At 49.0% G+C, this 16,461-nt stretch overlaps 1 protein-coding gene across 1 annotated transcript in view; it reads right to left on the bottom strand.

Annotated features, from left to right (window-relative positions):
• LOC106492607 (galactose-3-O-sulfotransferase 2-like) overlaps nucleotides 1–16,461 on the bottom strand; it is a 37,967-nt gene continuing 21,506 nt past the window's right edge. The window contains exons 2-3 of the mRNA XM_013952466.2: nucleotides 1,574–2,519; nucleotides 1–858 (exon numbers count right to left, since the gene is read on the bottom strand). Of these exons, the coding sequence (XP_013807920.2) occupies nucleotides 1–858; nucleotides 1,574–2,519 (1,804 nt within the window). The remainder of the gene's footprint in view (nucleotides 859–1,573; nucleotides 2,520–16,461) is intronic.

Below are 16,461 nucleotides of genomic sequence, written 5' to 3'. Positions count from 1 at the left end.
CTATGCCACAGGTCCCCTGAGGGTGTTGCCCTGCTGTGTGCCCTGCAGTGAGGGAACTGGCTTGTGGGTCTGTGGGAATTTCTGGAGAAACTGCTTCTTGTACAAAGCGTGGCTGTACTGCAGCTCTGGTGTCACCAGCCGCCGGCACATGTGCTCCGTCTTCTTGTCCAAGTCCTGCTTGAGGTTATAGCCTAAGATTTTGGCATTGCCATATTGTAGTGGCAGCAGGGATGAGTCCTTGATTTCTTTAGGGGCTACGCTTCCTCTTCCTTGCAGGCAGATCCTTGCCAGATCTGCTTGCCTCTCCTGAAGTGCCCTTACTTCCCGCTGCATGCGTTCCCTGCCGATATCTCTATCAATCCTCTCCCAGAAGGTCTTGTTGAAATGGGTGTAGATTTCCCAGTCCAGCCTGTTCCAGTTCTTTATCTTCTCCACCATGCTGTCTGAGAGGGGGGACCTGGTACTGCTATCCCTGCTGTTGAGTGGAAAGGACACAACACTGTCCAGGTCCCAGCACAGTATTTCCTTCAGCAGCACCATGGACTCATCAAAGTACTCAGAGATAAGGAGCAAGTCAAAGGATGCCTCAATGGCCTTCAGCATCAGGTGCACCCGCTTTGGTGAGACATCTCCGTCAGGATTGAAGCCAAAGTCGAAGGTCATGAGGTTCCTGGCATAGTGGCTATCACTGGCTGCGGGGTTGTAGAAGTGGTAGGGCTGGCTGAGGAACTCCTCCAGGCTGTGGACGCGGGAGAAGGCTGACGTGCCCTTGTAGTACGCAAAGGAGGACTCCATGAGCTGCACTGGGTTTCTCAGGATGGAGAAATAGATGGCTGTACTTGGTACCACTCTCTGCACCTGTGCAGGGAGGAAAGGAGGTTTAAAGGTGGGGAGGAAGGGAGAATGGGCTTGTTTGCTTGTTCCCATAACACTCGGTCAGGGGGTTGAGATGGTGGGTGCTGCAGAGGGCTGGGAGAAGGTTTCAGGGAATGACTCATCAAAGGAGTGTTTGTGTCAGCTGTGGAGAGCCCTATAAGAGGTACATGGGGAGGGGAGCAGCCAAAGCTTTCCCCCTGTGTGCTGCCACAGCTGGGTGTCCTGTCACTATGGGGTTGCAGATCCTATTTTCTTGCTTTTCACTAGACCTGCATGACCTCTAGTGGTATTCAGAAGGGTGGATGCTGGGCATGGCTGGCCTGAGCTAGCAAGTGTGATGCCTTTAAGTTGTTTTCCTCTTGTAGCTGGTACCTTCCAGTCCTGTCTAGGCAACAAAACCTCCTCTAAGTACCACTGGACAAGAATGAGATGATAGTTGCTGACTGCTACAGACACATTCCTCTGACTTCTCTCAGGAACATGCCTCAGTTTACAGCACAATAGTCTATTAAACCTGTTGACAGAAGCTCTCAGGAGTTGGAGATAACACATAGGGTACCAGTGGACAATCCTGTCTCTCCTCAGCTTCATCCTTGAAAAGCCTACATTTCTTAAGGGTGTCCCACGTTGTTCCATGCTAGCCTCTTTTGCCCTACCCATTTCCCCCCTCCCAAGGCATCGAGGCTTTGCCCCTTACCTCTGGCTGTAGGAACCGCATGTGGTGGCAGAGGATGTTGAACTGTGGAGCGTTCCCAGGGGAGAACCCTTGCACAAACCTTGCCAAGAAATGGCGTGGGTAAAAGAGCTGGCTGCCACCCTTGAGGGGGAAGGCGAAGGTGAGGTTGTGCATCTCACCAAAGCGGAAGAGGATGTTCATGACAGTGCTGCTGGCACTCTTATGGACTTTCAGAAAAACAATGTCGGTCTTGGGTTTGCACATGGTTTCCTGAGAAGAGATTCCATCAACCTGCTGGCCTTCTCCAAGTGCTGCCTTTTCAACCGTAGGCACTTCTGTCCAGCTTGGGAGCAATCCCCTTTTCTGGCCTGTCCTGTAAAACCCTTCTGCCTGTAGATCTTGAGCTGGTTTTATCATAGCATGGTTAGGTGAGCTGACCAATCTATGAGGGGGAGAACCTGTGGCTTGAAACTCGCTTTGTAACAACACCTGCATTGTCCTGGGTGATGCTGTTCTCATATGCTCCTCTGCAGTGATGCTGTTTGCAAAAGTTAGTGTCTTCCTAATGCTGTTGGCAGCCTCTCTCATAACTGTGGAGATACTCCCAAGAATACTTGGAGAAGGACCTCCTTTGGCTGCTTTTCTAGGGCCAAGAAGGTGGGATTTCAATGTCTGGGATGAAAGATAGGTTTTCATCTTCTTGTTGCTTTCTACAGGTTGCTTTGTCCAGAACCCCTCTTGACTGTCTGGGCTGCTTTCCAGCGGTGTTGTCTGGCTGAAGTTTGGCTGCAGCTGAAAAATGTACTGTGTACTCTTTGTTGAGGTGGGATCTGGCATGGCTTTCTTCTGCCTGTGTTGGGGAACATCCTTCCCTAGCGGCTTAGGAATCTGTAGGATATAGCTGGACCTCTTCTGGTTCTTGCCTGTGGTCTGCTGCAGGGCGTTTTCCAGTTCACACCGGCAGTTTCTGTAAAAGGGAGGCCATGAGTTGTCACCAACACACAGTCCCTCAGCCTCACCCCTTTCAGGACACAGCTTAGTCTCCCAGGGTGGAAATGCTGTGTGCAGACTGACATAAGCTGGAAGAATCAGCATAATGAAGCACAGGAGGAACTGAACAGCCTCAGACACACAAGGACTGGACCATCATGTGGGTCCTTCTGCCTCTGAACTCCAGGGTGCAGAGCTAGTGATGTTAAGAAACACATTTTAGCTCCTGGTCTTGATACTATCTAATTGCTTGTGAGGTGGAAGTGGCCTTTATTGCACCCATTGTGTGAATAGGGGACAGCTGGCAGTGAGAACTTGTTCTGGGAGCAGTGAATGCACTCCTATGGCAGAGCATTGGAGGTGCACTGGAGCTGGGGAAATGACCCACTGCTTCTGGGATGCCCTGTGTAGCTCCCAAGGCAGTGACCTCTAAGCTCAGGCAATGGACAGGCTGCTCAGAGATGGTTTGCTCTGCTGCTTCGAAACTGCTTGAGCCCATCACAATTCTTTCCAAGCATGTGGGGAGTTCAGCCTCCATTGGAGCGGGACCCCACAGCACCCAGTGCCTTTGAGAACTGCAAAAACACAAAGGAAGGAAGGAGCATGTAAAGAAGTTAGCCTTACTGCAGCCCAACAAAACCCCCTGCAGAGATCCTAAAAAGGATTCTTCCATTTCTCTTGTGATGGGAGGCACAGCAGATGGGTGCAGGACTTGACCACTTTGCACTTCTGCCTTGGAAGGTTGGGGCTGATGTAGGAAGAAAAGGCCAAGTTGAGAGCTATGCAATGACTCCTCTGTCTCCTTGGAGCACTGTGGGCTGTAGGAAAGGGACAAAGCAAGAGGAAGGGAAAAGAAAGAGTAAGACAAGGCCTGGGGAAGCTGGAGGAAAGTTTTCAGATAACCTTGAACTGGGAGTCAATACACTCAAGGGCAGGACTGCCATCCTGAGAGACCTGAACAAGTTGTAGGAATGAGCCAACAGGAGCCTCATGAAATTCAACAAAGACAAATGTCCAGCCCTGCCCTTAGGAAGGAAGAGCCCTTGGTAACGATACAGGCTGGAGGTTGCCTGGCTAGGGAGCAGCTCTGCTGGAAAGGCCCTGGCGGTCTTCGCAGACAGAAGCTGAACATGAGCCAGCAGTGTGCCCTGACAGAAGAGAAGGCCAACAGCATCATGGGCTATATGAACAGGGGCACAGGCAGATCATCCAGGGAACTGATTACCCCCCTCTAGCCAACACTTGTTAGACCACATCTTGGTAATGTATACGGGTTTGGGCTCTCAAATACAAGGAAGATGTGGCTAAAAGGAAGTGAGTTCAGCAAAGGCCACCAAGATGGCCAGGGGCTGGAGTACTTGCCCTGTGAGGAGAGGCTGAGGGACTAGAGCTTGTTCAGCCTCAAGAAGAAACATCTTCAGGGACCTAACAACACCCTGCCAGTGCCTACAGGAAGGTCATCAGAAAGGTAGAGCCAGGCTGTTCACAGTGGTACATAGTGGGAGGATGAGAGCCAACAGGCATTAGCTCAAACAAGAGAGGATCAGACTGGATATAAGAGGAACTTTTTCCCCACAGGGATAGTCACACTGTGGGGCAGGTCACCTGAGGAGGTTGTGCAGTCCTCTATCCTCAGAGGTTTTCAAGACCTGTTGGGAGAAAGCCAGGAGCAGCCTGGTCTGGCCCTGGAACAGGTTCTGTAACAGGTCAGGGGTTGGACAAGACATCCCTGGAGGTTCCGTCCCACCTGACTGATTCTGCAGTTTTAAAGAAGAGAGTGTTGGGTGATTTTGAGGATGGCAGTTTTGAGCTGATCTCAGCTGTCAGTAAAAGACTGGAGGACAGAGGTGCAGGTTTACAATCCTGCTTGGAACCTACTTGGCAGGCTGTAGCTTCTCCACAACTTGAAGAATGACCAGGAGGAGAATGAGGAGGCTGAAGGAGATCCAGAGCCGACCTAGCTGACATCTATATATTGCTTTCAATTTCCTGCAAGGAAGCAGATGTTTCAGACCATTAGTTATGTTGTGTGGGTAGAAGGAACATGTGTGAGGCCCTAATGAGAGGGAAAAGAGGCCTTGAATCTCCTACAAAGGGCATGACTCCTGTCAGAAATTAGTCTTTTTTTTTTTTCTTAAGCGTAAGGTCACATTTTTATGGGTGGAAGGAGGTGCAGAGGCAGCAATAACTGATAAACCTCAAATGCTGTGCTCAAGGAGTGCAGCCTAGTGGAAATTTCCAGCTGGGACACGAATATCACACCAAAAGGTAAACAGTGATAACCATAAAGTCACTTGGCTGCTCAGGAGTGTCTTACCACCATGGCCTGGGCACTGACTTCAGCGGGAATAGGTGCTGCTTCCATTTGCCCTGCCCTTCATGGCCTAGATGTATCCTAGCCCTATCTCTATAAACAGAGATGATAAACCTTTATTTTCCCTATGCCCCACATCTCTGGATTTCTGTCATTGGAGATGTTCTCGGGTAGTGATTAACCTCCAGCACAGGCTCCGGTTGTGGGTGCAGACATGATGCAGGGGGGAGTCTCGTCTCTCTTGGGAAGCCAGAGCAGATCAGTTCCAGATTTGAGCAGGAGTGTTTTAACTAAAACCCGTTATATACTAAAAATCACTTCCTTACAGATGGTGTCATGATGGGCTGTTCGTGGCTGGTGAGCTGTGCCTCTCCAGTGGGCAATATGGCTTTGCCTGAGGAGGGAAAAGAATTGGTTTGGACCTCTGGTTTCTGCTCTGGTCTGCTGTGGGGACCATTTCCAAGCCAGATCAGAACTGCAGGGATCTGTGAGTGAGCCTTGAAGCCTATTTGTAAGCCTGTCCTCTGAGTCCATAATGGCAGCACAAAGTCTTCCCTGATTTCCCTGGTGCTGTTCAGGGAGTCATTGGCACTATGCAGTGGGGCTTTGGGTCTCTCTGTTGTGTGTGAGCAACTTCAGGCCCTGAAAAACATCTCTGCAGGATTCTTACTGTTCATAAGGGTTGTTGCAAACCGTAGTGGAGCTTGACCTTAAACTTGCTAACACAAATCAGTTGTTCTGCAGAGTGGAGCAGTTGGAGGACTAAGCTTCCTGGAAAAAAGGATTAGCTTGCACTTCATTTCTACTGATTTCTACTCAGGGGCCTGTTGTTACATAATAGGAGCTGATTTGTACCAAAAATCTGGTTAAAACCTCTATTGCTGATTATTCCTCAAGTGGGAATCCAGCCTGCAAGACCCAGCTGTCTGCTGTCAACCCCTTAGAGGGAGAGGGCAGGCACTAGCTGTTTTGTTGGTGCTGCTGAGTTTGAAATGGAGAGCTCTAAATAGGAAGAGCAAAGGAAAGCAGAAATCTGGGCAGAGTCTTCCTATTAGCCACATTCCAACAGCTGATCCACATCTACTGGTGCTACCTGTTTCCCTCAGGTGCTTTTATCAGGGAACAGTTTTGAACAAGAGAGTGGGCCTGGGACCACAAGGACTTTTCTTAAGTTCTTCATCTCTGGTTCTTTGTCTGCTATGCTGGGCAATCTTTTGACATGTGGAAGAAGTACATTAGCTATCATTGCTACTCAATAAGCTAACACAAACAAGGGCTATCTGAAGTCATCACTTGCATCCCATTGATATTGGTAAGGGATTTGGGTTTGCTGCTGAAGAATGGATTTGCTCCAGAAAAATGATTGATTGATTGACTGAATGCTATGACTAACTGTGGTTTGCTTGTTACAACAGTACTTCAGTAGTTGTGCACGAGACTGGACGCTCATGGGCACAATTCTGCTCTGATCTCAACAATGTCAATCACTGAGCTGAAATGACAAACTCCTGGGAGACTTTTAATGACTAAAGCATTTGGGACTGTGAAGTCTGGGAAGTCTTAGGTCATGACAGTGCTACTGAGGAAGGTTCAAAAGGCATGTAATTACTAACATTATGTGGTGAACAAGTTGGTCATCATCAGCACAGCATCTCCAAAATCTGATGACAACCTGGAGGTATCCATGGTCATCTCATTGGTTGTTGCTGTGTGGTGGTTTGCACTGGTGATGGCAGAACTGCCTGGACCAGGGAGGAATTGGGTGTCTGGTCTGAGCACCACCAATGAAGAGGCAGAAGTCACTGGCTGTGCAAAACTCAAACTCAATTTGAGATAAAATGTTGATTTACTTCATGGCAGAAGCCAAGAAATGACTGGAGATCATGCTCTGTGCTGCTCATTTTCAACTCGAAGAGCAGACTGCATATGCCAAATTAGACTGGAAAAATGAGACACAATGTGTTGTCTAGGGTCTAGGCCACATGTGATGTGAATAACAGTCCTAATCCAATAAACTGTTGGATCTCTAGCAGCATCTGCACCAGGGCATTGAAAAGCTCAGCTGAGAGACAAGCAGCTGGCAAGCATGAAAACAGCTTGCTACTAGGCTATGCAAAGCAGCACAAGGAGAGCCTTGTGTCATCAAAGATAAATTGATATTACAAGTAATAGATCAGAAAAATGCCAAATGCTTAAACAGTGCTTAAAGGGCCAAGACATAGCTTAACAGTTTGTGGTGCTGAAAACAGCCAAGTAATGACACTTCACAGTGACAATGGCCTGGAGCAGTTGATTGATTCAGTGATAGTTTTGTACTGCTGGCACAGTTCATCAGGCCACCCATCCATTCCGGAGAGCTGGGGTTGCCACAGAGCTGTTGCAAGGCAGTGCTTGCTGAAGTATCCCAGTAGGGAAGATCACTGATGTTCAGAAAGACTTCTTATTGCCCTGTGGGATAAGGATGAGTTGCTCCAGGATGAAGCAACACCTGCTGCAAGCAGGAGTAGTTTTTAATTGTCATAGTTGCAATATAGTCTTTCTCAGTTTCAGTCTTTGCTGGAATAACAGACAGTGATGATGCTGGAAAGATCTTCTAGAGATCTGAGATTTTGTCTGACTCTCCCATCACTCAAGGTGCAGCTGATTGAGTTCTGCTGCCTGGCGAGTCCAAGAAAAGTGGCAAGAAGGGAATCAAGACCTGTGGTATTTACGAATATACCTAAATGTCCTCTGTGTCTGCTGTTGGTAGACCTTTGGGAAAGCCGCACAAACACACAGTAGCAAAGGCAGAATGATGCAACACTTCCCTGGCAAAAGGTACAGAGTTGAGCAGCACCATGCACTACTCCTATATAAGTATTTTATGCAGTTATACTTCTGGAGTTGCTTCTAAGGGGATTCCTGGGCGGTACTAAATTTTCAACCTGTAGAGATTCAGATTCTGTGCAAGATCCAAGGTTATTTTGCTGCTAGTCTGCCGCTCCTTTGGAGATGACAATAAAGATCAAGGAGCGTACACTGAGAAAGGAAGAGCTGTGGCAGCACTGAAATTCAACAGGACGCCAAGAAGTTGCACAAAGACAGCAGAAATGGGTAAAATGGCACACACAGAATGAGAAGCATTTTTTCTTGGAGACTGCAGCAACTGAACAATTTACAGTTTTATCTGCAAGAAGCTCACACGGTTTCCTTCTTCCTTCTTGCTTTACTATGGCAGGATGAGATCATGGGTGCTGGCACGTTGGGGCAGTGATAAATCATTGAGATCAAAGCACTGGGAAGATGAACGTCTGAGGTGTCCAAAGTTGCTCTGTAGGGTGGGTCAGACCGTGAATGCTGGGAGAGTGACTCAGAGAGTCTCAGGAAATGCCTCCAACTGCTGGTGGGCTTTAAGCGAAGAGCCCTGTACAGTCAGGGAGTGTGTGCTATCATCTCCAAAAATGGCAAAGCAAGGTGCAAAGGGGCATGCAGCACCCCAGATGTGCCTTTGGCCATGTGGAGTGAAAGCTGAGCTAAATTCTCAGCCACAGAGCCACAGCAGCTGAATCCTGAAGTTGGCTCAGCAGGTTTCATCAAAAGCCAGTTTGTCTGTCATTTAGTTACAAGGGGTGAGACCCCAGCTGTGTTCTACTCTCTGCTCCTGGCAGGGGAGAGGTTGCATGAGGTGCTGCTTGGAAGCAGGCACTCTTGATTGCATTGGTAACTCTGACTTCCCCTCTGTTTTCCCCCCACTTGAAGTAGAGAGGGTGAGGGTGATCAGCTTTGCTCTGTTCTGTGCCCTTTCCCTGAATGAGACAGAAAACTTCAAACGCACCACTTGGGATGGACCATGCTGTAGGCTGTTGTTTAGCAAACTGTTGCTGTCCCTCGAATGCAGCCTCTGGGTCTCAGCCCATGCTGTCTCCCTAGTGCTGCGGGAGGTGGCCAAAGCTGATTTTACTAGGTGGATAGGTGGTAGAAAATGACTTCACTGATTTGCTGTGGCTAGATATGCACCAGGCAGTGAGAGATGTTGCACAAGGAATTAACTTACACGAGAACAAAAGCCTGGTTCCTCTGAACAGCAATTGGAGCTACTTTCTTCACTCATCTAGCAAACAAAACAGGGACACTGGTCTGTGGGATGCTCGCAAGAAGATAAGTTAACGGTCCCTTTCATTTCAACGTGAGCAGAACTGCTTGCTTGTGTGTCCCGTCCTGTCTCCCCCCACTCCATCCTTGCATCTTGGCATATGGCAGCAGTGTGTCCAGTGCCCCAGACACTGCAGATATGTGGGGTATGGCTTTCTTGCTTAGAAATGCAAGTGGATTACCAGTGAGCAGAGCCATGAACTCAAGCCTTGCTCTCCTCTCTTCCTCATCTGTCCTCTCCAAAATAGAGCCTCTGGAAGAAGGCACGTCACTCCAGATGCATTAGCTGGGATTGCCATATAAATGACTTTCACAGAGCCACATTTCTATTCCCCGTCTACTCTGCAAGTGAGCATGCACAGTTGAGAGCAGCGTGCCCTTGTCTGGAACGAGGCAGGAGGAATCGGCATGCTGCTTGCCCTGCTGAGGTCTTTGCAGCTCCTCTTCCTTTGCAGCATCGGGCCTTACAAAAGATAATATCCCTGCTCAGCACAAAGGGGAGAAATGCTACTCTTGGAATTTCAGTAAAAGAGAGAGCTCAATCGATCCAAGCTTCCCCGCATTTACGCAGAGCTGAAGTGCTGCCCTGCCAATTCCCATCATCACTTCAATCTCCAACCATTTCTTAGCATAGAGGGACCTACAGGGATGTGGCTAGATCTGGGGAGGGGAGAGGCTAGCTTCTTATCAGTAAAAGCTTTTTGTTTTCTTCAAAGGAAATAGTATTTTACTTAAAAAAAAAAAAATCCACTTACGTGATCAGGTACCTTTTGAATTTCAGCATGGTGAGTGGAGCTTTGGCCGAGGAGTGAGTGGTTATTGTGAGGTGAGTGCAGAGACTGGGAGAATGGAAAGCAAATACACGGTGCCTGGCTTGTGTTCCTGTATCTGCTGGCCCCTCCCCAGGGTACCTGGCGTGGTGAGCCTGGAGCAGACCTTCCCACTGGTGCCCGGCTCTTGAGTGCCTGCCCCCAGGGAGTGATCACTCACTTGGAGTGGCAAATTTACACAGCAGGCCTTGGGGGGCTGCTGGCACTCAGCAGCCTTCTGCAAATCATTGCCATTTTATATAGACAGTGGGTGGACAGTCCTGGCAGCCTCGATTGGCAGGAAGGAGCAGGTGGTGGCTGTGCCACACGTTTGTGTCCCTGCCTTCCCCCTCAGGTTCACTCAAGGATGCAGCTGTCAATGCATATTGTTCTGCTTTGTCCTTCCTTATGTCCTCCCTGCTCTGCTCTTCGTGAACTAGCTTTGCCCCTTTTTATTCCTTCTCATGTGCTTGCCCTTTTTCTTTTCCTTCTTGACAAAGCTGAGGTTGGGAGTGCCTATCCCTTGATAGTTGCTACACTTTCGGTCTGTGTTGTAGAGAGGTCTGTGGAGACTGGATCATATCTACATGGCACAGGGCTAGCTCTCTCCAAGGCAGCTAGGCTTCATCTGTGCTGGGCTGTGCTTGAAGCAAGCCCTGACTCGCTCCCTGTGCTTTCCCTCATGTTACTCAGGGCTCTGGACACAGCCCTTAACTATGCTTGAGAAGCATTTGGTACTCCAAGCACTTCAGACTGGCCTCCTACATTGTCCCTAGCCAGCTCCCTCCCATGCTGGGACTGTGCTATATCAGGATGACCAGCAGTGGGGCGCACCTGGTAGGAAGCTAGTTATCCCTCCCAAGCACCAGTACCAGCAGAAAAGTGGGTCACAGGGTCTGCTTCTTCCTGGCTGGTGGACAATGCAAGACAACTCAATAGAGAACTGGGAGGCTGCCCTCGATGATGAAGATCCACAGTTGGTCCTTTCCCCAAGGTCTCTTCCCTCTTCAGTGGCTCTTCCTCTGCATCCTTCTGCTCCAAGGCTCATCCCAGCGTCTCACAGAACATCAGCAAGGACACAGCCATGGCTTTGCATGATCAAGGATACTAAGTCTGGATGGCAGGATGGCAATGGACCACATGCCTAAGGGGTGGTGGAGATGGAGGATGTGGTTGTGATTTCTGCAACGAGGACCATCGATGCAGGCTGCGTGACATCCATTCTGCCTTCGGGAGTCACGGCAAAACCAGGCTGCCCACGTACTCAGCCTGGGACTGGCTGAGGACACTGACAGGGCATGTTTTGCCTTTGCTTGTGCCTGTGTGTGTGCCAGGAAAAGCACAGCAGATAGATACACCTGTCTGAGCTCCCTTTCAGCCAAAACATCATCCTTCTTTAGCCGCAATAGTGTCATTTTTCCTCCCCTCCCCCTCACAGGGAGCACAGCAGGGAGGCAGCTCATTCCCCCCTTCCCTGGCACAGGCAGGCACTGCCTCTCCCTGTCCACCTCATCAAAACCGCAAGTTTACTGTAGGGCTGTTGCGTTCTCCACCCATCCTGTGCTCCTGCTATCTACTCTGGTTGGTAGCTTATCTCGGAGCCCGGGGCTGTGTGAGAGACATGAACTAGCTTACCTTTTTCATGAGTCAAATCCCTTTCTGCTGTTGCCTTTCACGAAATGGGATGTCTGGATCGGGAGTTGGTGTTTCTTCCCCCTCCTCCTCTTCACTGCAGTCACAACCATGTCTCACACAGTCTGAGATGGATAAGCCTGGTTTGTGGAACCATGGTGCTGTGGAGCAGGTGCCTTAGGGTCTGTGAGCATCTCAAGGCAGGACTTAGATGCGGAGGTCCTGTTGCTGCAGGGCAAGGGGTACCCCTTCCTGGGAGCATCCGCACAGGCACACTGGGAATGAGAAGCTCAGGAATATTAGGGTGCCCAGGCAGGCTTGATCCTGATCCTATTTGGTTGTTCCCTCTTCCTAGAAGAGCTTGTGGGATTTGTCATTTCTCAGCTCAGTTGTTTCCATAAGGACAAGCCTATTCATCATGAGAGACACAGTTTTGGTCTGTAATTGTGTTCAGGGTCTCCTGTCTTCCCATTTGCTTCCTCACAGCCTCTTTCCTGGGCATAACCTGATGCATCTGCAGAAGAGAAATTCAAAAGGCAAAGTTCTCTGCACTCAGTGGGGTCTGGTGACAGGAAGCACAGCATGCTGTTGTCTGTGTGCAAGCAGCTCTCTTGGAAGGCACTGGGTTGCATCCATTACCTTGCAAATTGCATCCCAGGGAGACTGTTCCAGAGTGTGGCAACGTGGCTGCAAATTTTTTTGAGAGGGTTGTGATGGTGATTTCCTGCTGCCTGTTCCCAGGATGTTTTGAGTGGAGGCAAGTAGGTCTTTTGCAGCAGCTTCTTTCAGGAAGTGGAAGATGCCCTTGTAAGGGGGAATAGGCTCTGTCTCCGCTTGCTGGGCAGATCTTTCCTGACATGCCAAGTTAATGGGCTTGCTGCATTTTTGTGTGCATGTGAGGACTGTCCTGCTGGCACAGAACTACCCCAAGTGCCTGTTGCTAAGAGTATGACCCTAAAAGGTGGGGGCATATTCACTGCTTGGGGAGAGGCAAATCTCACTAGAAGGCAGATGAGGAGCTCTGAAGATAGGTAGTATCAGAAGCTTCTAGTTCCTTCCAGTCCCATTTCCCTGCATTCCCATTGACCTCCAAATTGATGAGCCAAGAGGCTTCAGCTTGCCTCAAGGTACTTGGGACTGCTGCTATTCTCTAGTCAGAGCAGTCACATGATGGCTTTCCTGAGGGGCCTGTCCGTAGGCTCTTGGGACTGTGGGTGGCCTTTTCCCAGGTTTGTGGGGAAAACTGTGCCTATGCTTGAAAAGCAGGGCTGTGTGGTCCCTTTTCAAGCCTAAATGTGCAGTTGATGTGACCAGCTACATGTGGAAAGGCGAGAAGGAAAGGAGTACAGGATCTCCAACCTCTGGCTGTTGCTGTTGGACCACCCAGCAAGGACTCCCCACAGTGTGACCCACATGGAGACAGCATCCCATGAGTGTGTGCATTTGCCACAACTCCTGTTGTTGCATAAAGGTCCATGCTGTGTTGTTAATATCTAACGCAGCCAGGCAAGTCCTGAATTGCTAACTATATCCTCCTCAAACAAACAGCTGAACTCTGAAAGGACCTTTTTCTTTTCTTCAGTCCCAGTTTTTATCAAATGCTGATTGACCAATCTTGTTCTCCTTCCACTTCACAAAGAGGCCAATGTGTTAGGAAGGGTGTGGTTTCACCATTCAATGAAGTTTGGCTAGTGGCAGGTGCTGCTCCTTTAGCAGCAGCCTCCTTCCCACCTGGCTCCATCTCCCTTGCACTAGCACTGATGCTTGCCTGGCTCCCAGTAATCCTCGTCAGGGATTAAACTGAAGGAAAATCTTTGTAGGCCTGGCATTTGCTGATTCAGTTCCCTATGCTGGCTGGGTCAAATGGCACAGGGAAGGTAGTGGAGCCAGAGTGATGGGTGGATGTGAGGGAGAGCACTAGGGTTTGCAAGGGTTTGAGGCTAGCTGTAACATCAGTTAACTTTCTCCCTTCCTTCATCTGCACCTTTTTACTTTCCTTGCTGTGGTGGGGACTGCTCCAGCATTAAAACAACCTAGCAGAAATCTGCGTGTAGATTTTTGTTTGATTTTGCTAAAGCTGGATCCATTTGCCATAAATAGCACTCCTTGTTGCACACAATAGCACACCCAAGGCATGAATAGCTGCCTTTGGGTGGTCAGCTTGACAGCTCTTGCTGATAAAGACGATGAGCAGGCAAGAGCTTTCCAGGCTCAGTGGAAGGAGCAATTAAGCCTTTTTCTCCTGGAACAGCTGGGATGCTGAGAGGGTGCTATGAAAGCGAGAAGCAGGAAAAAGGTCACATTCTATGGGGCAATGTTTCGCTTGGCTAACAAGGACAGAACTGATGTCCTTGTACATGTTGGCAAGAAGGAGGCAGCTGTAGCCTAGAGATTACTGCAGCAAAAGAGGCATCTTTGTAGAGAGCAGGGAGTCTGGGGTCCTGGGGCAGGCTTGGGGAACTGTGAGGAGGAAGCTGCTTCTGGGACTTTGCTTTGCCTGTGTTCAGGAAAAGAGGCTTTCCAATGGTTCCTTGCAGACAAGTACTGTTGGTTGCCTAAGGATGGACAGCATCAGCATTGTCTTTTTTTTCTCCCTAACCAGACTGAGTATCTAGCTGCTTAGGCTATAGAAGGAATGCTAGTATCAATGGCGAGATGATTTCTAAGGAAAGAAAACGTGAGTATTGCTGTGAACCACAACAGACCTATTCAAGCAGGTGTTTGCAGTATCCCAAGGTGTCCAGGAGTTAGGACAAGAGTTTTGCAAATGGAGGCTGGGGACAACCCCTGGGCATCTCCTGGGATAGACAGACTGATGTGTGACTGGATGATGTCTTTGCTGAGGCAAGAGCTCTGCAGGAGCTGCTCAGGACTGGCTAGTTTGCACTGCTTTTGCTGTGCTGCTAGAGTGAAGGGGTTGTAGTGCTTGCTCAAACCTTTGGAAAGGGACACAGATGAGCAGGCCAAAATGGCATGGTGCAAACAGAACAGGGCAAAACACTATCTGCAGAAATCTCTTGTGGTGCCAGCAGCCATCCACATGGCCCAGGGCGAGCAAGGTTAGTCCTTGGCTCCTGGAACTGCTAATGCAGCTGCTTACATAAGGAGCTAAGTTAAAACATTTTGCTGCAAACATGCAGGCCCTCTTGTTTTGCATGTATTATTTTGTATATTTGTGGCCAGCTAGCATGCAGACAGCAAAGGCCAACATTGAAAGGGTGTGGTTCATGGCCAAAATGGCAAGTTTCAGGATTAAAAACGTCTGTGTAGATCAGTGCTGCTGCAGGGGCATTTGGAGTTGCTGATGCAATCAGTGGGAAGTGAAAATTGTTTTTGTGGAATGAGTGCAATTGGCAGCCCAAGGATCTCCTACTAAGCCACGTCAGTGTCCCTCAGGAGTTTTGTTAGGAGGGAATGGAGAGTGATGGATGTCCTGGTGGAAATGGCTTTCTACTTTTAAGTCAAAACAGATCATCTGCAACATAAATGAAAGCCTCTTTTTGCTTAAAAGAAGTGTTTGGCAGCCTTAAGATTCCTGGGGAAGTCATGAGTTTGATGGGAAAAATGATACCAGAGGGCCACAGAAAAGCCATACCCAGGGTTAAAATTCACCTGGGAAGGGCCAGGAGTAAAAACAGTAATGGTCTCATGTTAGAAGGGGGTGGCAGTGCCATGATGGTGGGGCAGACCTCCAAAGAAGCTGGCTGGAGCTTGGCTGGTGGGAGGGGGTGATAAGTCCTCCCACGAGGAAGTACTGAAGGTGGCACAGGCTGTGTCTTTGGTAGGAGTCTTAGGTAGCTGAAGTTGGAGCTGCCTGGCTCGAGACTGGTGTTCCTTTGCTCTGTGCAGGTAGCTAGACCTTGAGGACCTGGAGGTTGTTCCCACAAGGAGAAATCACAGAAGGTACATCCATTGTTTGACTGGGTCCATTTTCTCACCAAGGATGACCCAAAGCTCCAGCCAGAGAGAGGAGCAGGGCTGAGTCCTGCACCCTGCTGAGGCTGTCAGGCCCATTCCTGCTCTCGTCCACTTCAGCATTTTTTTCACTGTCTTTATTTCTTTATTTTGTGATTTTGTGCTTTGCTTGAGCAGGGACTTAGCTGCTTTATCTTCTGCTTACACATGGTCAGCTTGACCAAATCATTTGTAACCCGGCAGCTTTTACAGTAAGATCTCAAAGAGCCTAGAGCTGAAACAAGTTTGCTGGGTTTCAGGGCAGCTGAAAAGGCCAAGAGGGGTATGTGCCTTTCTCCAGCAGCAGTTATGGCACTGGAAGCAGTGACAGAGTGGGAAATCTGGGTCTGGGAAATTCCGCTTTCCTAGGTCTCCAATACTTCCTGCAGAGAACGTGAAAATTTCTGACAGAGAGAAACTTTAGCGAGAGAGAAGGAGTTTTCTCCTCCAGCAAACTCTTAATGCAGCTTTTCCATTTGCTTTTTAGACCAGTTTCCAGACAGACGTATTCTTGAAATGACCCACAATAATTTCTAGATGACTTTACTCAGGGAATCCAGCACACCCTGTTATCAGTAACATACCAGTTTGCTTTTCAAGTCATTCTGAATTTTATCACACACAGGGCCTCACCTTTGTTTCTGGGCAGCCGCCATTCCATTAGCACCTACTTAAATTTATATTTAGTTAATTTTACACTTTGCGGACTGAGTGGGGCACAGCAACTTAATTAGTTCCCATTGACTTTAAGAGTTTTCCTGGGAAATGAGGCCTCCCTGAAGTCTCAGTGGTGAGGTACCCATAGTTACCAGTTCCCTTTGAAGGGCTGTGGGTCATGTGTGCTTAGTTCTTACAGACCCAATGGGAGCAAATGCAGCAAGTTGTGAAGTCAGGAGCAAAGTGTTGCTACAGACCAGCTGAGATTAGGACTGGTACTGACATGCCATGGATTCTGAGCTACTTGGGATCCCCTCTGGTGTAGTGATGGAATATGTTCCTCTCGGTATCTTTCCAGCTTGCTAATGGGAGGAGGCATGCTCTGGCTATGCAGGGGGGTTAGGGCAGGGCCTTTGCTAGCA

Source organism: Apteryx mantelli, chromosome 9 (genome assembly GCF_036417845.1).
Source record: "Apteryx mantelli isolate bAptMan1 chromosome 9, bAptMan1.hap1, whole genome shotgun sequence".
Classification (NCBI taxonomy): Eukaryota; Metazoa; Chordata; class Aves; order Apterygiformes; family Apterygidae; genus Apteryx; species Apteryx mantelli.
This window is presented reverse-complemented; position numbering and strand designations above follow the sequence as displayed.